A 26,029-nucleotide genomic window follows, 5' to 3' on the forward strand; every position below is an offset into this window, starting at 1 on the left:
TGCATCTGTGTATGTGTGAATTTCTGTGTGAGCGTGTATGTGTGCTCATGTTGGCAGCAAACATGGAGAACAAAAGTGTCTCAGCTCCATGCATCTCCAGTAGGCCACAGCTGTTGTTGGTATTTAAACTTAACGCAGGTGTCTGTGCTGCTGTCTTTGTGGAGCGTTTGTGGTCGTTGTTTGTACAACTCCTCTGTGAATAAATCAGCTTTGAAAATGTTATGTGTATGTTCATTAACCGTATGTGTGTAAACATGGCTCAGTGACAACAGTAAGTGTCATGACTTAAACACACAACCATCACTTGGCTGCTTTAAGAAAGAAAGTAAAGTGGAATCTGATGAGAGCTTAAATGGTTTACAGACTATTCTATTGTGCTGACCAGGCAGATACAAACAAACTAACCTTTCCAACTGGACTGAGGACATTGAATAGAATGTGAACATAAAACAATTAAATAGGTTTATATTTGTAGTACTGTAAAAGATTACAATAAGACAGGATATCAGTCTAGAAAACACTAGAAAACTAAAATTCGAATGACAGAAACAATGTAGAGTTAAATTGGGCAAAAGGGAAATAAAACTACAATAAAAGTGGTTTACAAGATGCTATTTATCTGGCCTGAAATGTTCAGGCATGGAGATCCAAAGCTGAGGGTTCCCGAATTTATAGACCTGGTCAGCCAAAGTTGGAAAGACCAGAAACCCCCTTATGAGAGGCTCCCAGGCTGAGCTGGGGCTCATTGAGGACTGTATCAAAAATATTAATGGTGACAGGAAATTGACATGCGGTTGAGGCTTGAATAAAGAGCAACAGCCCAAATAAAGGAGACAAAAGCATGTACTACTGTCCTCGAGATGCATGGTTGTTAAATTTTATTTCAGCCAATCCACTATCCCTTGGACTTGTAACATTCCCTTGACCCCTGCTCTGTGTCCTAAACTCAGTTCATTGGTGTGTCCACTCTGAAGTGTGAGTGGTCAAACAGGTTGTAGCAGCTGTCTTGGATACACCAGTTGAGCTAACACTGGGAGGGGGGCAGAGGGGGGGATCTTCAGTGGTGGGATCCCAGTCTGTGCATCCCCTGCTGGGCTTATTTTCAGCTGGGATTGGACCTCACCAGCAGGAGGTCATACTGGTGTATGGACACCTGAGAGCAGGCTGTTTTAATAGCTCTGTTTACAGCCGCTCAGCCATCAGTATGCAGGGACATCGGGTTCCCATAGGTGGCGGCCAAAATAAACACCTGTCCCTGAGTCCAACTAGAGTGTAATTTTGCTGAATTCCCCAGATCCTCACACTCGTTTTCAAACCAGCCGTCGTCAGCATTATTCGCTTCTGTTTTGAGTTTGACATATCAGATACACATAAATAAAGCCAGTGCTCATCACACAGAACTTTACAGATTCCTTCATCTATCTTCATGACAAGTAGCACTCATCCATGATAACAGATCAGCAAAACTATCTCTTGGAAACATCTGGGCATGAGTCATGACTGACCCTGTTTGTGAGTTGGTGTGTGTTTGTGCGCCCGCGTTCGCGAGTCAGTCGATGTATGTCTATGTGTGAGAATGTCTATGTGTCCATGTGTTTGTTTATGTGTTTTCATGCTCATACCCACAGCACATGTTCTATGTTCAGTGTACAGTGGCACCCCTATGGAAAATACACACAGTGCTAATGGGGGCAGACCAAAGTACAATCTGATCCCAAGAAGAAAAAAAAAAAAAAGTCCCTGTGAGAAACAAGCTGATTGCGGGTCTCCATCTGTGAGTTTGTTTGTGCATTTGTGCGTTTTTAAAAGAAGTTCCTTAAAAGAAGGGGACAGAGAGAGCCTGACATTTTACAGTATGTGTTTGGATTATAAAGAGGGGTAAAAAGAAATGGTGTGAGAAAAGCTCATTTCTCTTAGTGCATGTGAATATCTGACAGCTTTCTCTGGTGTCAGACTCATTACTTTTTAATTTACGTCCAGGTTCAATGCATTTTGGCAGCATGATATATCATTTAAGACATGTAGAGTAAAGTTAAGTGGTTAATACATTGTGGAAGAAGATTGCTTATCAGTCAAACCATAAGCTGCTGACATGAGTGAGAGAGAGAGATATCCAAGTCTGAGCTTTGTCTGACATCCAGTGGTCAGTTGTTGACACTACAGTTTCAGTTTGACTCAGTCTGACTCTCCTGCTGCTGCACCTGCAAAACATATAGTTCAAATACACATAAATAAAAGAGAGCTGTGAGTCATATTATTCAAAATAAGTTTATTTCTCTTATAATTAACAATTCCCTTACTTATCCACTGCATTTATGTTCCCCATATAGCTTTTAATCTGTCTTAAAAAGCTCATTATTGACTTTTACATCCACCACTGAGGTTACATATATTTAAATATATGTACCGTATATCACCCAAATTGATAGTTGAATGTATAAAGGTAATTTATTGTGAATTATTTTAAATAGACATTTTTTTCCTTTTTTTTATCTCAAAAGAAGTCAAGCCTTTATTGCGAATAGATGGATTTATTTCATCCCACTGGCAGAGCTATTCACATGAAGAAAAATAAGCAGATTGTATCTGATAAGACAGAAATATTTGGGGTTTGTTTTGCAGCACACATGTTGCCAAAAGTACCATGAATGTGAGTGAGGTTGGAAAGCCTGAGTTATGTTGCAGGAAATGTTTCCTCTGATTGCTCTTGAGCTTGTGTTGTTTTGTCCAGATGAGTGGTTTAACCCCAACTACATCGTATTAGACCTCCTTTGGACGGCGTAAGGTCAAATGTAAAAGGTCACTGGGGAAACAGATGGTAGTCCAGCCTAACCACAACCCTCCTATCTATAAGCTAGGTGCAGATGTGTAGCAGGGAGGGTGTACATTTGTTTGTGTGTGTCCATGTACTGTGCATGTTATCAGAACACAGCAGCAAAACAGTTATCAGTGGACAGCATTTGGTTTTGAACTCTTTCACTCTGATATTGCCTAATAGTTCAACAGAGATAATTTACTGAAGAAATAAACTAATCCTGTTTGCTTGCTGTTTGACATTTCACCAGCTTTACTTTAGCACATGGTTTCACGTTGATAAGCCTGTTCAACCTTTAAATCTCACTTTTCTTCAAAAAAATTTGAGAAAACATCAATATTGTGAGATGATTACACACTTATAAATGCCATTACACATCCTTTCAGACTTATCTTGAAACAAATGTGAAACATGGATCACTGCACACTATTAATAAGAAGTCCTCCCTTAAATATCAAGAACACTCGGGGAATATATTGATTTCCATTATGAGTGAGATAAATTACCCCAAGAAATAAGTCTGTACAAGTCTCTTGTCAGTTAAATAGATATCTTTGCAGTGCCTGCCAAGGCCACATCTGTAGGCAGTTTCCCCTGTCCTATTTTACTCTTTCATGTCATTTTCTTCTGTTTGCCATCGTCCTCTCTGTGCAGACATAATTCCCTACTCTTATTGTATTTTTCAGGGAGGAAAACCAGTGGCAGGGAGCTTACAAACTGACAATCTGATTTGATTGAAAACATGGTAAATCCCACGCTGGCCTGGGCATTCAATCTCACATCATCACTGACACACTGACGTCCCATAAACCCACTTCTTAATCCCAAAGCCTTTTTATTTTGTGGTCAGTGTGCCACCCATTGCAATAAATCCCCCCACTGCCTAAGTCTCACCCTGCCCCCATACCTCCTGTGTGTGGGTGTGTGTGTTTGTGTATGTGTGCATGCCTGTGCCTGTGTAATGAGTCTGAGTTCAGGCACAGCTGGCAATATCATCCTGTAACCTGTTCTGCTCTGGGAATACACTGGCATGGGCTGAGTACCTGGACGAGGTCAAATCAGAACTGTGCAGCCTGCTGGTCTGCTGTTATATTCATTCTCTGTGGTTCTGCTGCGGATACAGGATATTAAGGATTTTCATCCTATTTTTGGGATAAGTCAATATCAACGTTCCTGGAGAGAAAGACTCCTTTACCATCTCCTCACTAACGCAGTGCACACTTGGCCAGTTGGCAAGCCTGAGAACTCTGCCAAAGGAGGATGTGAAATGCCAAGGCAGAGGAGAGGAGGAATAAATCTTTTGTGCATTGGTGATATGATCTACAGCCTGGATGAGAATTTGATGTTTTTAACGGTCCCTCAAGACTTGTTTGGAGATTGACGGCAAAATTTATTTTTCTTGAAAAATCCAACCAATCTGCAGCGAACAGAAAAAGTTTCTTTCCTCCCTCCCCTCCAGTCTCCTCTGCATCTTAAAAAATCCTGATTCCTGTGGAAAGGACAGAAGAGAATCCCGCTCTCACCTGGCCTCTGCCAGTGATGCACATTTACAGATACGTGGAGCACAATGAGCAAGCTATTGCATTACACGACGGCCATGTAAATAAAACAATTTAAAGGATATAAAAGAAGAAGCGCGCGCACTCGGCGAAGCGCAGCATCAGCGCCAGCAACCAATGCGCGTCCCCGCCCCGGTGGAGGCTGTCCGAGATCCCGGGAAGAGGAGTTGGAGCCGTGCGAGTTAAAGTTGGGCTAAAGGGGGGTGAGAGGATGCTGCAGAACAATCTACGATCTAATTAACATAGCCTATGCGGAGAAACGTGTCCTAAGTGAAGGATGACTTGCAAAATACTGAGCATATGCCTCTTATTTTTGGGTTTTCAACATTGCTCATCACGTAAGTCTTGTGAAACAGTAATTGTTCATCTGTTATCATTGCTAGAATATTATTAAAATATTTCAAGGTGTATATTCATGCTATTATCGGCATATTGTTAAGCGTCTGATATGCTTAAGAAAAAAGTTGCAGGATAACATTCGGTAATAAGTGGAAAATACCACTGGAGGGCAAAATGCAACCTAAGGTGTTGTTGAAGGGCAACACGCGTTGCGATAAAAACAGGCAACCTTAAAACACAAATCATTCAATTTCATTGCTTGTCTTAATGCTATTGCAATGTCAGTAATGCATTGTTTTTGTGGGATCACACACAAAAAAGTGCAAAAGCAAACAGCGTCGGTCCCGCAGAGGATGCGCACGGACCGGACTGTCTGCATTGCAGTGCTTTCTCTCAGCCAGCACGCAAGTTTCTGCAACGTGCGGGTTAAACTCTCGACTTCTTTGCACAGCACGATGCTCGACTCTGTTTTGTTGCATCCAGTAGGATAATTTTAAAAAAAAAAATCTCAGTAACACTGTATATGTCGTTGTTGAAAAATCCGTTGAACACATTTTCAAATTGGCGGTCGAGAGAGCAGGACTTCGCGTCCTAATCGGGACCAGCCCACTGCAGTACTTTTTGGGGAAGCTTGTGTTCCCATTACCTGTGCATAAAGCGCTGCACACGACGAACAGGGATTCACCTGGCAGGGAAATCATTACTGCAAGATCAATGAAGCATTCATATGGTGGATTTAGTTTGACAGAGGTGGGGCTGTGTTTGGGGGCTAAAAATTTGGTTAGGGAAAGGTGCTGTGTACCTTAATCTATCTCAGAGCTTGTATTCATATAATACGCTTTATGTGTGATGTCAGTGTCAGAATGACCACAGAGGAGCTTGACCGTTAATTAGCCCCCTAAAGTGAATTGCATGACTCATTAGTTTTGACATCAATGGGAGATCAGGGGGGGAGGGATGGGCTGTCATGTCATGTGACTTTTGGATGATGCAAATTACAAGGAATGTAAGTTTTTGTATTGTCCAATATACCTTCATTTTGGTGAGTGTAAGAGCTCAGCCAGGGTATTTGCACTGTACTGTAAGAGAACTCACTTTACATTTATGTTATGCATCTTTCTGAGCTCTCTGTTAAGTTATAGTATTGTGTTATTTCCATAATGATTTTTCAAAGATAAATTATTTTTCTGATGAAAACATTTTTTGTATGTGACGTCATGTTACTGCTGATTATGAGAAGCTCTGTCACATGGCTTGTTTGCAGTGTTTGGTGCTATCTTGTTGTAGGGGTAACAGGATTAAGAAGTGAAGAAATAGGAAGGATGTCAGTTGAGTGGATGACCAAACACTAACCAGTAAGTTGAGGCCTGTGGGTTTGGCTTGTCGTAGTTCCTGCTGATGCTTTACTGCAGGCCAGGCCAACAGCACATCTGCTATACGGATGTGCACAATGGAGCTGTTCCAGATTAAAATGGAGCCTCAGATCCCAGAACACAGCGATCCAGCATGGGGTGGGGCTGAGACTCAGCAACGGGTGTGTATGTGTGTGTTTGAGGAGTTTTAGGGGGGTTTTTTTTGTTCTGTGCATTATGTTATGATTAGCAGGAGACTGGCTTGTCCATGTAAGGGGAATTGAGAAGGAGAGGCAAGCTGCTCTGTGTGGAAATTTAGCTGTTCTTTTCTTTTAGAGTGAATGAAGCTGCTGTTTGAGATTTGAATTTTGAAGTTTGAATGTGATTCTGATGTGCTGCATAGTTTGTGCTCTTATCCCGGGCAGTATTCAGACACCACCCACTGTGATGCCTGCTGGGTATGAATAATTTAGTAAAAAGAACATGCTATAGTTTTACTAAACCTTGTGCTGCTCTGTGTTAGTATTTTTTTTTGGTTATAATGTTGGTGGACATCTGCATTCAGTTGAGATCTGCACATGTTCAGGGTTGCTGTCTGAGTCCCCCAGCAGCCACGCATCACAGGCCAGTGACAGGCAGAGGAAGTGCCTCTCTGCATACTGTATGTAACCGTAATGATGTGTCAGCCCAGACAGACCAGCTTACACTTACAGCAGACTGATGATTCAGCAGGAGTGGTGCTAGAGCTCTACATAGCCACACTGTTCCCCACAGACCCTTAATGATAAATGGAGAAAGAGACTTCTGGCCCATGCGGTGCAGAAAGACTTGTGGTCCATGTGGTGCAGAGAAGGGGAGGGGAAGACGCAGAATCAAAAAGAGAGGGGTGAAAACCTGGTGAGTGGATGCTCTGCACAGGCCTCAGGTACACTTTAGCCACTGCAACATGACAACGCCCTCTTGGTTAGGAGCAGAGAGGGAGAGGCAGAGCAAGAGAGAGAGAGAGAGAGAGAGTAGTAAAAAATAGATAAATGATGGGTGAGTAGATGAGGTAATGGGGTGCTGTAAGAGCAAGATAGAGTGCAGGCTTTCCGGATTTGGGATGGAGTTAAAGAGAGAGGAGTCAGAGTGAGGGAGAGGAAGCAAGATGCTGAATAGGTGGGGGCGTAGAGTGCGTGACAGTCTTGCCATAAGGAGGAGCTGAGGAGCTGCGTGGCCTGGGTTAACCTGCTGTAGCCCAGGATGTAGCTGCTCTTCACATTCAAGTCAAATTCCTCTCCTTCCTCCTTACCACTACTTGAGGAATTAAGACAAATCAATACACTTTAAGCCATTAGAAACAAATGAGTTTTGCTCTCGTAACTGCAGCACAAAACTTCGGAATATTTATGTTTGAATGTGAAGTGGCTCGACAGTACAGTGATAGAATGATGCAGCAGAGATCTTTTATCGATCATCTGCAACATAGCAGGGATCCCTGTATGACAGAGATGGTGAGAAAGCCTCTTAGCGGTGAAAAGGAGGCAGACAGAGCAGAAAGTCAAGGTCATATTTCCCTTGCTCAGCAAGTCTCTTCCACCTGAATGTGCAGAGTGTCCTTGCATGAAAGGTGACAGAAACTCATGTGACCAACTCATTCTTTCCAGATGAGGGAGAAAATGGTTTATTCATGCCGTATGTTGGCTCATGTATGCTTTACGTGTCATTTTGTGTAGTCTAAGGCATTGGATGAAAAGCTCTACTTCCTCATTCATATTTCTTCCACTTCAAGGATCTGCTCTTAACACACTACTACACTCTACTGTTCTCCTCTACATAGTTACTGTATTTCCAAACTGAGGCCATGCGGCACCCTTCTTCATCTTTCTCCATCTGTCGCCTGCATACTAATTCTGCTAACGTCTCCTGTTTCCATTCACTGTTTACTACCTTTCCTTCTGTGCTCCATGACCCCTGTGATTGTAAGAACAGGGACGACAATGCCAGAACTCCTGCTTACCTGTGAACCACTCAATTACTCAACTACTTTAATTTATATAACTTCTACATATATTTCTATATATTAGTTGGTCCTGTACAGTCAGTTTTTTTTGCATATGCGTACATTCATATGCAAGTGAAACCCAGCCCATCTATATTTTTTTTAACCTCTATCCATATTAAATCTCTGAGGATTATTAAAGAGCATAGTTTGGCACTTAAAATGAGACAGTGTTTTTCTTGCAGCTTGAGGTCAGGGCAACGCACATTTATCCTCAGCAGTGACACGAGCAAGATTAGGTAGAATTATGGTCAGTTTTAATAGCCGTAGGCCGGAGAGGGAGCCGGAGCAGATGGGTGACGGTCCTATCAGTCTTATAACCACATGCAGAATAGCAACTCACCATTGCATAGCTACAGTCTCTCAGTTTGACTTCAGCGTTCTGAAATGAAACAGCATGTACTTTTTCAAGAAATGACACAAGAATATACAAAGACGCAGACATCTATAGGGACATGCACACATCTAAAAAGACTTTGATGTGATGCTGCAACGCTTTCATTCTGTCTCTGCAATACTAAACAACAAGACCTGAGCCATTTTTGTATTCTTTTGGAATAAAAAGTGGGTGTTGGCCTGCATGAAATTTAAATGTAGTCAGCTGTAGTCTCATATATTACAGTTAGTCTCAAAAATAAAGATGCACAGATGATACACTCCCTGAGTAGATGTCAGGATACTTAGTTAGATTTATATGTCTTGGTCCACCCCCCTATAAAGTGGCTATTTAGGACTGGGCACTACTGTGGAATATGAATTCTTGACTTTGCTTTCTGTATCCTGCAACTGACAGAAAGACCGAATTTCTTTGTGCTGCGCTGTGATTTTAATTTGATTGATCCAGCCAATGTATTTGTGTCTTATGGAGCATGTTCTAGCATCAAATTAAAAGGCAAAAGGTCTTTTCTTATCAGGCTGTGCAACTGTGCCACTCTTTGTTGTTCAGAAATGAATTGTTTTGAAAGAGATGTGGGAATGCTAAGATAACTTTTAATAAATTCTTATCTTGCTGTCTTTATTATCACCCCAGGAGAATGTGTTGATCCGCTGGTCTCTGGGCTCTATGCCTCCTCCTTCCTGGCCTCCTCCCGATATAACTTTCTGTACTCTGCCAACTTTGCCAAATTGTATGGTAAGTTTATAAATGTAGTGTAGATTTTACCCATTATTTTCACACCATTCACCTTATAGACTGTTCTCATATCAGTAACTTTAACTTATCACAGCGGGAAAAGCATAGGGGAAACTAATAAAATTAAAGATGGCTCTGTTCTATTTAGGTGTACCAGTATGCCATGCCAGTGAGCAAGCATATACAATACAAGGGCCTTGGCATTGGCACATCTAAATGGAATGGACCCATTGTTAATGTTACCTCCTTTAGAAGTCAAAATAGCAGCCGTGAGAAAAGCAATATTAAACTTGTCTATACAGTCTGTCACACTCAGAGTGGGGGACTCTACTTTAAACACTATATACTGTATATAAATTCTACTTTCACATTACGAGGGAAAAGAGGATTTAAGATTACATAATCTCGCAATTAAACGAGCAATTATACTGACTGTGTGAATTTAGTTGGGAAGTCTGTTAACTGTTAGATATAAGCCGACATTAATTAGCTTCATTTGGCAAAGTATGTTAGCTTTACACTGGAGAATCTGCTGGTCCAATCCTGGACATAACAGTAGGATATCAGAACTGCTTAGTAGAGTTGTACTAAAGTTCAAAATGGTTGCCATAAGATTTAAGGCCAGTTGAGATCACAACTGCATTCTTTATTCAAACTGTATGTGTCGTCCCACGCTCAAACAATCTTCTTTCTTCCTTTCAGGCAGCAGTGGCTGGTCCCCATCCCCTAGGGACAGACAGCCATGGCTACAGGTAGACCTGGGCAGGAAGTACAGACTGGTGGCCATTGCCACTCAGGGAACCTTCAACTCATATGACTGGGTCACCAAATACACCCTCCTCTATGGAGACAGACCAGACTCCTGGACGCCGTACATCATGAGAGGAGGCAACTCTGTAGGTGCTACTGAGGCAGAACGGTTGAAGGGGTGGGAAGAGGTCCATAACAGGGATGAGGCAGGGATTAAATAGTCAAACGTAATCCTTACAGCTGATTCTGCTGTCAGTGGGTGTTCTATTATATTCATCGTCACTGGCACTGAAACAAAGACAGCATAGCATATTATATCTCTCAACACTGACAAAGTTAATCTCATCATCAGTTCATCTCCAGTCTCTTAATAAGGCTTTAACACCATTGCAGTGACTCAATAATTCTCCCCCCTCTGTCTCTGTCTCATCTGTTTGCAGACGCTGCCTGCAAACTGGAATGATTATCAGGTGAAGAGGAATGTCTTCCATTACGCCTTTACTGCTAAACACATTCGTCTGCTGCCTCTGGCGTGGAACACAGAGAATGGAGGGAAGATCGGTGTGAGGCTGGAGCTGTTTGGTTGCCCTTATGGTAAAAATTACTGATGGATGATATGCAGGGATTTACTGCCTCTGATTCACATCCAGGGACATTTCACAATTCCAGTACTTAATCATATTTGATAATGTGCCACTAAATCTAAGTGCAAAATATGCTACAATATGTTCCCAGTTAATAGATAACTAAGCTCAGTATCACCAGAATCATATTTAGGAACATCCTTCACCAACACACCTGAAGAGATCCAGTAAATGTGCCATGTAGCTTTTTCTCAGATCATTCTTAAAAGCTCAATAAATGCTACATATGACTGTATATAATATGCACCTGATAAAACAACATGATCAATAATTAAATCTAAACACTGTATTTTGGAAATCCTGAATCCATTTTGAAAATTTGTCCCCTTTTTTCAGATTCCTATGTCCTACAGTACAACGGGGATGACTCAGTGGTCTACGTTTACCCAGAAATGAAGTCCCGCACACTGCACGACCACATCGCCATTAACTTCAAGACTCTGGAGCAGGATGGTCTGCTGTTACACAGTGAAGGGGTTCAGGGAGACCTCTTCACTTTGGAGCTGAAGAGAGGCCGTCTTTACTTGCACATCAGCCTTGGTACGGCCTGAGCCATTTGTTGGATAAATTAAATTTATGGAAGGGATCTGGTTGTGGAGGTTTGAATAAAGAAAATATTGTCCTATCTGACAGCCATCTCAAAAAGAAGCAGGCTTTTCTCAATCCGTAAATAAACATGTTAAGCCGGACTGTCTGGCAGGAGATCTTAGTAATGGCGGTTAGATTACTGCCTGGAGCCCTGCCTGCACTCCCTTAATGCAAAAAATTCAGCATCTTATCGAATTTCTTCATGGCTTATAGCTGATTAGAGCATTCTATATTTATTTTTACTTCTTCCTGTACATGTTCTCTGTTTTTCAGGAAGCAGCGTCATACACAAAGTTGATGGTCGAACTACATTAACTGCTGGCAGCCTTCTTGATAACCTACACTGGCATTATGTCACCATCAAGCGCTATGGTCGACAGGTGAACTTCACAGTGGACAGTCAGACAGTAACAGCCATCTGCAATGGAGAGTTTACCCACCTGGATCTGGATAATCAGGTACCTCAGCAGGTTAATAATCCCCCTTTCATTACTTAAAATAATACTAGTAAATATAGATTAATGAGGGTGTCTTTTAGTTGTATGTAGGAGGAGTAATAGAGGAAAACTTCCCTCACCTCCCCACCACGCCAAATTTCCGGGGCTGCCTGGAGAATGTCTTCATCAACGGCGTCAACATCATTGACAAGACTCAGAGAAAAGAACCTGACATCCGCATACCGCGAAAAGTAAGGCTTTGTACAAAAATACAATCACATACAATACAATCACCACTGATGAAATTAAAATGATGAGGTATTTTTCTGATTTTTCTGTTTTTCTCTTCAGAAAAAGATGCATTTTGCCTGCCGTGACATTCTTCTCAAACCGATGACCTTTGCTGGGCCCAACAACTACCTCCAGGTGCCGGGCTTCTTCAGGAAGCCTCGAATGTTTGTCAAGTTTAAGTTCCGCTCCTGGGACTACACGGGGCTCCTAATGTTCACTCGCTTTGCCGATGACCTGGGTGCACTTGAGCTGGGCCTGAGTGAGGGACAGATTAACGTCACTATATTTCAGCCTGGCAAGAAGAAACTCCAGTTCGCTGCAGGTGGGCTTCTGCAGTCTATGTTTTGTCAGATATGACAGAAAAGATTGAATTTAAAGATTTTGGAACACACAATGCCTCATGCTTTATAACATGGGATGAATGTGATGTATTGTGCATGGGATCTTTCTACTGATAGTGGAGTCACTGCTTGACAGGCTTGTCTCCACTTTTTAGGATACAGGCTTAATGATGGCTACTGGCATACGGTGGATTTGGCAGCCAGAGATAATCTGCTGACTCTCACAATCGACGAGGAGGAGGGCTCCCCGCTTAAGATCACCAACCCTTTCACAATTCGAACAGGGGATCGCTACTTTTTTGGGGGTGAGCTGATGACTTAAATGGTTGACAACTCCCACTTACAACAACTTAAAAAATCTCTACTGTTCAATTCATACATTTGCCTTCCTGCACACAGGTTGTCCGAAAACCAATAACACTATAAGGAAGTGTGAGACCAAGCTGAATCGCTTCCATGGTTGCATGCAGCATATCTTCATCGACAATGAACAGCTTGATATCGACATTATTCTGCAACGACAGTGGGGACGCTATGCTGAGCTGTTGTTAGGCACCTGTGGCATCACTGACAGGTAGGAAAAGTCATTTACAGTATGTACAACAGAGCATTCATGACTGATTCAGTTTCATTGACAGCAAAAAATGGTTGTAATGTAACAGACAAATAGAAACTATCCATCCTCTCAAGTCATTTGAGTTTAGCCAAGCCATTAAAGTTACCAATTATTGTATGTACCCCAATCATAGTCCTTTAATAATACATACAGTCGTATGATTGGTACATTTAATCCTATTTGCTCTTTTATGGTGATGTCAAAATAATGCGATCTCATTGTGGATGTTTGTGGAGCATTTGGCATTGAATTGTAAGAGTCTTTTGAGTGGGACATGAATAGTTTAGAGTTGAAAGTTTCATCACATAGACCATACATAACGGCTCTCAACAACATAAATATCACAGAGAAAAGAGAGGATGTGGAAGTGAAAGAAAGAAAATAGCACACTTATGTAAGCCTCTCACTTTTTTTAACATCAAAATACTCAGTCTAAGCACCTGTTCTGTTTACAGATGCTCTCCAAATCCATGTGAACATGAAGGCAGATGCATCCAGTCCTGGGATGACTTTATCTGTCTGTGTGAGAACACAGGCTACAAAGGAGAAGTGTGTCACATGTGTAAGTGCTGGCTGGTAATTTTATCACTTTAGCAAGTGTTTCTTTAGAGTTAATTAGACCTGACTAAGCTATATTTCTTCTCCAAATAATAAGAAATTGATCGTCTTTTTCCTCAAACAGCGGTTTATAAAGAGTCATGTGAAGCCTACAGACTCAGCGGCAAGTATTGGTCCGGGAACTACACCATCGATCCTGATCTCAGTGGACCGCTGAAACCATTCGAGGTGTACTGCAAAATGAAGTGTAAGTAATCACTGTCAGTAATAAAATACGGCTTCATCAGCAATTTGTTCAGAATTTGCTGTGTCCTCTGTGGGTTGTTATATAATGAAAAGTTGGACAGCAAAATGTCAGGTTATCATTCCTTATTTCTGTAATGAGTTGGGTGCAGAAATTTCATGGGAAATTAAAAGGGTTCATAAAACAAGATAGATCGAGCTGTATCTGTGTGTGTGTGTTTTATGTATGAGCACAGATGGGAAAAGTATGCATCCTCAGAACTGTGTCTAAGCTTTAATATCTTTTCATTCTTTCATTTTTCTTGCATCATTATTGACCTTGTCTTCCTCTTTGAACATTTACCGATGGTGACCTACATCTGTCATACCTCTTTACAGCGTACAAAGCTTGGACAGTGATTATGCATGACCGTGTGGAGGGTACCAAGGTGACTGGGAGTTCAATAAACCAGCCGTACATAGGAAATGTCAACTACTGGAATGCCTCCTGGGATGAAGTCACTGCCCTAGCAAACACCTCCATGTACTGTGAGCAGTGGATCGACTACTCCTGCTATAAGTCCCGTCTCCTCAACACCCCCAGTGAGTGGGATTAGTCCATTTATTAATTTAGTACTGTACCGATGGAAAAACAAGCAAGACATGAAACTTGAATGACACATTAACACACCTCTACATATGTTTAGATGGAAGACCTTTTGGTTACTGGATTGGTCGTAACAATCAGAGTCACTATTACTGGGGTGGAACCTTCAGAGAGGTCCAAAAGTGTGGCTGCGCAGTCAACCAAACCTGCACTGACCCGAGATTTCAATGCAACTGTGATGCCGACTATAGACAATGGTGAGAGAACACACATGGAGCAGGTTTGTCTTGTGTCTGTGACGCTGACATGAAGGTTTTAACATCCCCAATGTGGCTTTTCAGGTACTCAGATAAGGGCTACTTGGACTTTAGAGACCATCTGCCTGTGAGGAAGGTGGTGGTTGGGGACACCAACAGAACCGGCTCAGAAGCACACTTCACAGTTGGACCCCTGCGCTGTCATGGCGACAGTGAGCAAAAATATTATGTGTTGTGCTAACACAAAAATGCTTTGATGTGCTTGGAGGTTTTTTTGAATAAATATTTCAATGTTTCCCACAGGAAACATCTGGAACACCATATCCTTCACCAAACCCACTTACATAACCTTCCCAACCTTCAAGCCTGGCTCCAGTGCTGACATCTCCTTCCACTTCAAAACCTATCGTCCCTACTGCGTCTTCTTGGAGAGCTCTGATGACCACCTTCGAAACTTTATACGGATAGAGCTCAATAGTGAGTTGACTCACCTGTTAGCAGGGAGCTATTCTCCTAATATAACTGAAACATCAGACTGGATATTTAAGAACTTAGTCTTTTGTAACTATTTTTCCTTTCTGTTTCTTCTTTTCTCTCCCAGGCACCCATAACCTTATGTTTATATTTATGGTTGGAGATGGCATCATTAATGTGACCCTAAACTCCCCCGTGCCACTCAATGACAATGAGTGGCACTTTGTCCAGGCTGAGATTAATGTGAAGCTGGCCCGCATTAAGGTTGATTATCAGCCTTGGGCTGTCAAACGTTTCCCAGGTCAGACCTTTGTCACCATGAAGTTTACAAATCCTCTGCTTGTAGGTAGGTTACCTAAGGTGAACTCTGAAATTTGGAGTTTAAAACTGGCATGACATACAGTAGAATTAATGTTTCCTCTTTAAACCTTGAATAAAGATGAATACCCACTAATTAAAGTGTTTTTATATTAGGCGCAGCCAACAAGACCCACAGACCTTTCTTGGGGTGTCTTCGAGGGTTACGGATGAATGGTGTTCCTCTGGATCTAGAGGGAAAAGTAAATGAAGAACAAGGTATAAGGAGGAACTGTACTGGACAATGTCTCAATGCTACCATACCATGTCGAAACAGTGGCCAGTGTATTGAAGGCTATGCTTCCTACACTTGTGACTGTAACAACACAGCCTTTGATGGTTTCTATTGCCATAAAGGTGAGTACAGAAATGCTTCTCTTGACAAATTGTTTCCCTGACATAACCTGAACTTAGTAACTGATGTTATGAAGGCCATACTGATTAAAGAAATTAAAAGCTGATGTGGTCAATAACAATAATAGAAGTAGATATCTAATTTCACAATGCTCTTGTCCAAGACATTGGAGCCTACTTTGAGATTGGCTCGTGGCTGAGGTACAACATACGAAAAAAGCCCATATCAGACGAAGCAGCATGGGCCAACTGGATCGACCCGCATTATGACAACTTCAGCCTTGGCTACAATGACACAGCAGATGACATAGAGTTCAGTTTCAGCACCGTTCACACGCCAGCTGTGTTGCTCTACATCAGCTCCTTCGTCCAAGACTACATCGCTATCATCCTCAAGACTGATGGTAGGAGAAGTTCAGAAACAATTTGTCTGAAAATGTGAAATGTGATTTGCAGGGCAGCAGATTAATTTCATCTATTAAAAAACTCACAGTTTCAAATAAACTAGACCAGTAGTTGATACAGTGCAGTTATTCATCAAAACAGTATATGCTATACACGTCTTTTGTTGATACAGTGCAGTTATTCATCAAAACAGTATATGCTATACACGTCTTTTGTTGTTTCTCTCCCCACAGGTAGCGTAGATCTGAGGTATAAGCTGGGACTCATAACACACAAGTACCAGCTGACTCACCGAAACCTGGCAGATGGATACCCCCACTATGTCAACATAACCAGACACAACAGAACCATCAAAACACAGGTACATGATCCCACTGCTGTCACTGTGTGAAGTCTGATCTGTGGTTTATGTTACTTTGAGTGAAATAATGTGTCATGTCTAGAAAAATAATCTCTTCGTCAACTGAAGAACTTTTCCAAAGTAGAGCCTTATTTTCTTTAAACTACAAGGCATCTCAATACATTATATACACAACACTTAGTCCAAATTGTCCAGTTGCTGCAGTTGTGCTTTAGTGATTGCTCACATTAAGAAAATAGACTCATGTTTTTATCTTAATGCAGTTTTTAAAACTTGGATATATTTTAAAGTTCTCCACTGTATGTACAAATGTTTTACAGTATTTATTTATATTATAATTACATCTGTTTATGGTATTATGGTCATTTACATCTTTTTTTTTCATGCATCAATTCCCCTCCTTTAAAGATGAGGTGTATAACTTATTTTGTTACCCACAGGTGGATTACATGGAGCCCATAGTGGAAAAGATAACCTTAGTGGAGGATGCCAGGTTTGACTCTCCAAAGTCCATGTTCATGGGCAGAGTGATGGGTAAAAGTCTTATTTACCATTTGTTGACAAAAACATGTAATGCATTCATCATGCATTATTTATTAGTAGGAAGTAGGAACTCTCTTGATGTTTTCATGCTTGTGTGTGCTCATCCAGAGGTCGGTGACATTGACTATGAGATCCAGAGGCATAACGCTCCAGGCTTCATAGGCTGCATATCCGGAGTGAGATACAACGTCTACGCCCCTCTTAAGGCCTTCTTCCGTCCAAATGAAACTGACCCTCCGGTGACGACACAAGGCTACGTCTCTGAATCCAACTGTGGCGCCTTCCCTCCTGTCCTGGGTTATGTACCATGGGAGGCAGATCCTTGGTTTACCGGCATAGGTGAGTTAAAATGTCCCATAATGCATCAATTCATGCAGAGAATATTATTTGTGTTCATCCTCTTATTTATGTAACTCTCCCTTTTCAGAGTATTTATATATCCATGATGACCTAGGGCTGTTTTGGATAACAGGTAAGAATATTATTTTTTCTGTACTTTAATACTCTTTGATCAGATATTGCCCTGAATACACAAATAGTGCATATCTGTCTTTGCTGAATTGCTACAAAAATAAGACAGTGAAGTAATATTTAGCAGATTATTCAGTTCATTTTAAAGCACTGCTTCTCTCCCTTGTGTCTATTTTACTCACTATTTCCATCCTGTCCCAGATCACTCAAATCAGCCATTTGAAATTCTCTGTCCTTTTTTCTTTAAATCCTCTAATCCTAAATTAGAGCAGGGTTGTCAGATTCCAACGTAGGCTTTTGAGTGTTTAGTCAAATGTCTGACTGCAAGCTCCAACTTATTACATCTGGGACAAAACCAAAGAAAGTACTAATTGAAAAGTAAACAGCCAGACTTTTATCATGCATTGTTTTTCATACTGAAGATTATCACTGATTCCATTCAGTTGATGTCAAATGATTGATTGTATTTATTTATTGGGACAGTGTACAGTTTTTAACATAAAAGATTATGTTAGCTCAAAGCTAATTTACATTTGCAGTCCCCCACAATCAAAACATACAACAGCACAATAACAAACAGTACAAAGCAAAAAACACACAAAACACACCATACAAAATACAAAGCTACACACAACAGCACATCACATACACCCACAATGTCAATTAGAAATTTCTAATGTAAACTTGTCAAATTAGTTTAGTATATGAGTAAAATGATTATAAGAAAAATATACCCATATGTCTTTACCAGAAATACTGTATATTGAGCTAATATTAGAAAATTGCAGTCACTTTTTACAATGAGTACAATAACAATAACAGTACTTTAAGTTGCTATTCTATCACTATAATTAAATCCCAAAGTCATATTGCAGTGATAAAAGCACAATAATGTAAAAGCAACAGATTATGATGATAAAGATAATTTAAGTACATGTACTTAAAACTGAGTAAAAATGTATTTTATTTGACAGTCTACAATAAAATTAAAAACATGTTATCGAGATGATTAAATTTCTTTGCTGCCAGCCAAACAGCTTTGTTTGTAACTTTATTATCATAGAGATTACATTCATTCTGAGAGTCAAATCAATTTGATATAATACAATTAAGTCATAATACCAAAAACGCATGACGATAATGAGTCGTCATATCCGTCAACACAGAAATGAGTATGGTAAAAGAAGTTTTCACAAACAAGCATGAAACTGAAGCTGAAATTTGTTTTTCTATGCATATTTATGGATTTCTGGAAACCATTAATATTTAATATATTTCTTCATCTGTTTAATCCTCATGTCAAAATTGCACTTTATTACAAAGAGGACATGTCGTCGTGAGACCAGATGAACAGTCTGCACACAGTATTACAGATGAAGGGAAAAATTAGAGCAGGTCCCCTCGATGAGTAGGAGAGGCTAGAGTCTAAGGATTAAACTGCAGCACAGAGACTCACTGCTCCAGCCCTGTCTGAGACCTTTACCGGATCAGCTATATTTAGTCTGCATGGGCCCAGCTTACTGTTCATCATTGATAGATGCTTCAGCTTAATAGATCATTTAGATTCAGAGGTATTATGCTAATGCAGGACATCAGCGTGTCATTAAAGATTAGTGCGCCATTCATTCATCCCGACAATGGGCCCTCATAGTTATCAGACATTATCCCAGTCCGATATACTGCTCAGAATAAGACTGAGAAATTATATCTATATTATTATTATCTTGTTTTATATGTAGTTGACGATTGGTGAACACATTCGGGTGAACATACTATACTCGCATGCATTGACAAAGGCTGCACATTTCGCCAGTCTGTTACACAGTGAACACACTGATTGACAAACAAATACACATTAACCTGGTCTGTATGTGTTTGGATTTTGGGAGGAAATCGAAGAGAACACAGGGGAACATTAGAACGACACCCAAAAAGGGCCAGGCCTGAGGTCATTGAACTTTTAGCTGTAAAACAACAGCCTGAACCACTGAGCCATCATGCTGCAAACACCAACAATTCGGGTTGTGGTTGCCAGAGGCTCAGAGGCAGCTGGTCTTTGATGATTTTGGATGTAATCACATTAGTGGCATCACTTTGGTTGCCTTTTGTCGTCTGAGAAACATCTCAAAGATTGGTGGGGGGGGGGGGGGGGGGGGGGGTTCTATCCCAGTTGCAGGTGTTTGAAATGTAAACACAGAAATAACAGCAACGTAAATGTCATTGTTGTTGCATCTTTAATTAAGTCTGCACACCCTCTCATAATGGGGGCTCTAGCTGTGTTCAAAGTTAACCAATCACATTCAAAATCATGCCTGTAGGTAAATAGTGTACACTTGCCATCAATGATAGTGATTCTGATTAAAACCAGGTTAAAGTCAGCTGTTGCTGCAGGATTTACTTGAATGTTTGGGGGTTGATCTGCGAAGAGTTACCAAAGAAACTGCAAGATCTAATTGTTGAAAAGTACCAATCAGGAGAGGGATATAAAACTATAGCAAAGGTATTGGATGTACCACAGAGCACTGTCAAAACCATCATCCATGAGCGGGGAAAATGTGGCACCACAGAGACATTGCAAAGATCAGGACAACCCTCTAAAGTTGATGAGAGGATTAGGAGAAAACCTATGAGGCTACCAAGAGGCCAATAGCAACATTAAAGGAACTATATGAATTTCTGGCAGGTGCTGGTCACTCCTTGCATGTGACCACCCTCTCCCATATTCTGCACATGTCTGGGTAGGATGGCAAGACAGAAACCTTTTCTTACAAAAAAGAATATCCAAGCCCATCTGAATTATGCCAAAAGATGTATTCAGTCACCTCAAACCATGTGGGAAGATTGTGTTGTGGTGATGAGACAAAGGTTGAACTTTTTGGTCTTAATTCTAGAGGATAATGTTTGGCATAAAGCCAATACAGCTCATCATCCAAGGTACGCCATACTGATTGTGAAGCATGGTAGGGATAGCGTCATGCTTTAGGGCTGCTTCTCTTCAGCTGGGTCAGGGGATTTGTCAAGATAGATGGGATAATGAATAGCTCCAAATATCAAGATGTTTTGGCGCAAAACCTGCTGGCCTCTGTCAGAAAGCTGAAGATGAAGAGGAATTTCACATTCCAACATGACAATGACCCAAAGCACACATCCAAGTCGACCAAAGCAAGGCTTCAGAAAAGGAAAAACAATGTCTTGGAATGGCCCAGTTAGAGCCCAGACCTCAATCACATTGAAAACATGTGGAATTAAACAAAGAGAGCTGTACACAGGAGGTCGCCTTGCAATTTGAAGGAACTTGAACTTTTTTGCAAAGAAGAGTGGGATAAAATTCCAAAGTCTAGATGTGAAAAGTTGATGGAGACTTATTCACAAAGACTAGCTGCTGCAATAAATGCAAAAGGTGCTTCCGCAAAGCGTTAGTAAAGCGGGGTGTGCAGACTTTTTTTTAATTTAAAATGTTCCTAGTAATTAACTATTTGTTTTTTTCTCTGGATTTTGTTTGTTGGAAGATCATATTTAAAGATGGAGCAAGTCTGACATTTACATTGTTATTATTTCTGTCTTAACCTTTCAAAAACCTGCAATTTCATAAGGGTGTGTAGACTTTTTATATCCACAGTTTATACCAGACACAATATGCATTCAATTTACAAACCCAACAGGGAACCAGTCTCCTTGATGTCATGAGAACTAAATCTGGTGAGATTGCATTCAGTATTTATTCACCAAATGTATAAAACAGTTTACTTGCTGATCCAAGACTTGCACCCACACTGGCATAAACAACCTTAATGCAGTTTGGCTGTATAATGTAATTATATAACACTCAAACAGTGCCTGCTCCTCATCAGTATTTCTAGGAGCACATCTCTCCTTACAGTAGTGCAGATTAAGTCTGACTGTGCTATTTTTATCCTACAGTCATTGTCATCCTGGCTTTGCTGCTGCTCTTTGGAGGCCTGTACAGCATCTACGTTTATACGTACCAACAGAAAGGCAGCTACCGCACCAATGAACCTAAGAACCTGGAGTCACCGAGCAGCTCCAGGCCGCTGACCGAGACCCTGAGGAGAGAAAAGAAGAGGCTCCCAGAAATTGAAGAGGAGTTCAGGAGGGACTAACATCACAGGACCTATGGGACAGTGGGCGGGGTTTGACTGTGGGCCAGGGAGAGAGAAACAGCATTTACAACAACCAGAGATACCTGTATTAAGTTTTCTAATTCTTTCAGGTTTTTTTTGTTTTCTTTTTTTTTGGCTGGACCGCAACAGCAGGGCCAGCCCTATAAACACAAAAGTCCGTGACCAAGTGACTGACTGACTGACTGACTGACTGACTGACTGACTGACTGAGTGATGAAGTTACACCATTGGTCAGCTGCATGCTGCCGCTTCCTGTATCCATTTCAAATGAAAGTCCCTCTAGTGTTTCATACATGGTCCAGACATATACTAGGTTTTGACCGGGTCTTGTTCATGGCTGGACCAGCCCTATAAATGTGAATGTTTGGCCCTTCGGTCGACCAATCATGTAACTTCATCATTGCCTCGGCAAGTAGGTCTTATCTGCAGACTCGCAGTATCACCCACTTGGTTCAGTTTAGGCATGAGCAGTGAGATGTTTAAGGGTCGGGGGTGGGGTGTGTCGTCATGGTGACAACATGGAGGGTGTGTGTTGTGTAGTAAAGTGGGCGTGTCATGTAGAAAAGTGGGTGTGTCGTGTAGGTCAGCAAGACTGCAGATAGACCCTTCTCCAGGTGTCCCCACATGTCGCCACTTCCTGTATCCGTCGTCTCAAATTAAAAGCTCTCTAGCGTTGCATACATGGTCCAGCCATATACTAGGTTTTGACCTAGTCTTGTTCATGGCTGGACCAGCCCTATAAATGTGAATGTTTGGCCCTTCGGTCGACCAATCATGTAACTTCATCATTGCCTCAGCAAGTAGGTCTTATCTGCAGACTTGCAGTATCACCCACTTGGTTCAGTTTAGGCATGAACTGTGAGATGTTTAGGGGTCGGAGGTGGGATGTGTCGTTATGGTGACAACATGGAGGATGTGTGTTGTGTATTAAAGTGGGCGTGTCATGTAGAAAAGTGGGTGTGTCGTGTAGGTCAGCAAGACTGCAGATAGACCCTTCTCCAGGTGTCCCCACATGTCGCCACTTCTTGCATCCGTCGTCTCAAAATAAAAGCTCTCTAGCGTTGCATACGCGGTCTAGCCATATACAAGGGTTCAGTTTACTTTTGTTACATTTTGCTTTGTGTTTCTTTCCCCGGTTGAGTGGGATCTGATGCCTGGTGCTCTACATAGTATGTATTTTTGGTAAGTTCTAGTTTTGCTGGATTCAAAGTTCAAATCAAGCTCCATGTTGCGTGAGTAGCCAACAAGTCTCACACTGTATTGCAGGGTGAAATACTGAAGTGCCTCATCTGAGCAAGCTTGATCTAAAGTAACCATAATAGCTTATTCAGATAGGGTTTAGATTAGACACTGTGGGAACAGAATTTTAAGGGATGTTTAATTACAGTTGGAACATCAGTTTGAAGTATTCAGGCTTTTATTTTTTTTCCTGAGCCACTTTTGGGACTGATTAAAGCTACCAATATCTTACTGTACTGGATGTATTGCCATCCAGAATATACCTTTTGAAGACAATCTCTCATGGAGCCATTTTTAACACCATAGCTCACAATCTGTCTCGAGTTAGAGCACATCTAAGCGCTGGTGAACCAGTGCAGTGAAAATCCAGATTGCAGAAGAAAAAAAAAAAGGTATTCATGGATAAAAACAACAAAATGAAGAGAGAATACACCGACAAGCATGGAGCTTTGAGATGTTAAGCTTTGAGATGATACATATAAAGATTGTAAGAGGTATATACGCTTATATTTGTTGTATTGCAGCCTATAACAGTGCATTACCTATACAGAATGGCACATATAAGTGGTTCAGAATTGCAGTAGATAGCAGCTTTGCCAATCACAGTATGCTCAGATTCCTAACACATTCTAAACCACGGGGCTTCAGAAATAAGAGTGTGATGATAATGAAGATACCGTACCTCTAGTTGTGAGAGCTAACAGTTGGTGTTGTAATACAAGAGGATGACTGTTGGTGTACTGCAGAATCAAAATAAAAGTTGAGGTGATGAAGCTTGCCAGGGACAGGGTGACCTAAATACCCAAGTTCTTATTCCATCTGTCTTACTTCTGGTCGCTTATACTGTATTATGGTCAAGCTGCCAATAGCTTGGTGCTAAAGAGTGTTTTTCACTCAGCGGGTATCTTCAGTATGCGGCAGTGTTACAGCAAGATCAGACTTCTCAACCCTTTCATCCCCGAATTATAAGAATCTTTCAAGAAATAGCTGCTCCCTATGGTCAAGTGGAGAAGCGTATATATAAACACACATGCACACACACAATTATGTACAGAGGACCACAAGAGTGTAAATGCTAATATTTTACTTCAAACTCACACTGCTTGAATATTTTTGCATTTGCTGTAGGACAGTAGCTGACCACGCTGTCATTATTGCTGCTGCTTGTTTAGCTGCTTTCTGTGGAAAGTTTAAAAATTCTACCTATAGTCCAATGAAAATTTCTTCTCTGGCAAGATGAAATTTCGTTTGATGTGTGGTGTAACCAAAGCTTAGAGCGTTCATCACTCACTGCAGCTCTCCTCAATACTAAAGCACTGTTGTGTATGTGGAAAAAAATAAGCAAAACATTTGCTACATATTTGCTATGCATATGTAGAGCATGAGCGCACTTTGCAGTAAAATGCAATAATATGAGCTTCTTTCAACCACCAGTGATGTTAATGTCTCAGTTTAATTTGCAGGTTCACAATAGCAAGTAGGATGTAATGAGTGTATACATGAATATATATGAATAATGTGTTAAACGACTTTTTTATTCCTATGGTTTATACAAAACTGAGTGCTTTGAATGTAATCCTTTGACTCTGTAATGTATGAGCAGATGCTACAGTGAAGACTTGCTCTTATGTTTTCATTGCAGGCTGCTTAGCACTGAAAGTAAAATTATTCATGGTAGCTTTTTAGAATGCTCAGGATAAAGAAAGTACAGTACTTGATCTCTGTAGCTCTCATACACCTCCAAAACCCAACTGTGTTGGTTTCCTCCGTTGCAGATGGACAGGACTGTGCGAAATTGTACAGTGAAAGCATGTACAGTAGATGTAAAAACTGTACAGATTTGGCCAAAAAGTGGCATTTACAGGCTATATTTTTAAGAATGTGCAGTAATAAGATGAATGAAAATGAAAAAGTGAGCAAGCAAGGGGAAATTGTTGGTTGTTGTGATGAGTACAAAGAATAGTGTGTGTTTTTATTAAATGGACAATCACCACTCAAGGCTCATATTTGACACAAGCCAACAAACTTGGGTCAAATATGCTTTGTTGCCTATTAGGAAAGAGTCGATTTATGTATTATATAAATGTATACACCCTTACTGTATTCAATGGTAAATGTACTATAAATACTCGGCCTAGCAGTGTCACTTTAATGCCATTCACTAGTTATTTCATGCGTGGTCCCTGGAGCGTGTGTATGTGTGACTGACCGGATGTTTAAATGTTTGTGAATTCATAGTTTGCCCACAAAGATACAGCCTACCGATGTTAAAAACAAACATGTGCACTGATGCCAACTATTCCAACTCACTTATTTTAGTGCACCAACAGTAGTACAGTGTGACAGAAACAAGGCCTGGGCATAGTTTAGAGTGGCTCCTCCATTTTCAGGCATCAGGCGTCTGTATTGGACATTTCAAGCACAGTGGAGAAGTGCGGAACTGATCCTGAAGTGTCCACCCTGCATCCTGATGATGGAGGCGAGGATGTGGGTGAAAGGGATTAAGATAAAATGCCCACTAGATGGAGTAGGCCAGCAGCATGTTGTTAGCTCAGACAGGGTATCTGCTGATTTCACAAAATGAGACTTTTTTTTTTTAAATGCCGTTTAATCCTTCCTGGAGTTAACTAAAAAAAAAACAAAAATGAAGCATATTTAAAGGGCCATACAGTTAAATTAAGATCAGTTAAAAAAAAAATCCTGATTTGCAAGTAATTCTGTTCTGTGTTCCATTAACACTTATTATAGAGATTTTAATACCTATAAAGGCCTTATAACATGCTTCATAAGAATCTGCAGATACCCTGTCAGCAGTCAGGTGGTCAAATCAGATGGCAATAGCACCAGAGTGAGGAGTAGGCAGGTTAGACTTCTCTGCACCATCAAACTGAATCCTCCTGCAACAGGTACCAGAACTTATGATTACAGTTGTGTTTGTGATCACATGGAAATTTAGGAATTTTTTTGTTCTTCAGTATGCTGAAATTTGTTTTGTAATACTTTCACTGTAAATGACCATTACTGTGTAAATCAAGGCAAAGCCAAACTGTCACCTCAATAAAATAAGCTTGAAGGAAATTGTTACTGTGTTATTTTGGGTAAGATGTTTTTTGAACACACTCAAGGACTAGGAC

General features: G+C 40.9%; 1 protein-coding gene across 1 annotated transcript; it reads left to right on the forward strand.

Moving 5' to 3' along the window:
* Positions 1-4,484: 4,484 nt before the first annotated feature.
* Positions 4,485-25,973, forward strand: cntnap1 (contactin associated protein 1). The gene is made up of 24 exons (XM_042392155.1): positions 4,485-4,712; positions 9,137-9,238; positions 9,941-10,134; positions 10,429-10,582; positions 10,969-11,172; positions 11,494-11,678; positions 11,759-11,908; positions 12,009-12,270; positions 12,445-12,594; positions 12,689-12,863; positions 13,361-13,467; positions 13,588-13,710; positions 14,085-14,288; positions 14,393-14,549; positions 14,634-14,761; positions 14,853-15,026; positions 15,151-15,369; positions 15,498-15,737; positions 15,899-16,138; positions 16,373-16,500; positions 16,941-17,034; positions 17,152-17,382; positions 17,471-17,515; positions 21,436-25,973. The coding sequence occupies exons 1-24, from the start codon at positions 4,652-4,654 to the stop codon at positions 21,633-21,635; spliced, it is 3,927 nt and encodes a 1,308-aa protein (XP_042248089.1). The 5' UTR covers positions 4,485-4,651; the 3' UTR covers positions 21,636-25,973.
* The last annotated feature ends 56 nt before the right edge of the window (positions 25,974-26,029 follow it).

Source organism: Thunnus maccoyii, chromosome 18, assembly GCF_910596095.1.
Source record: "Thunnus maccoyii chromosome 18, fThuMac1.1, whole genome shotgun sequence".
In the NCBI taxonomy this organism is placed as follows: Eukaryota; Metazoa; Chordata; class Actinopteri; order Scombriformes; family Scombridae; genus Thunnus; species Thunnus maccoyii.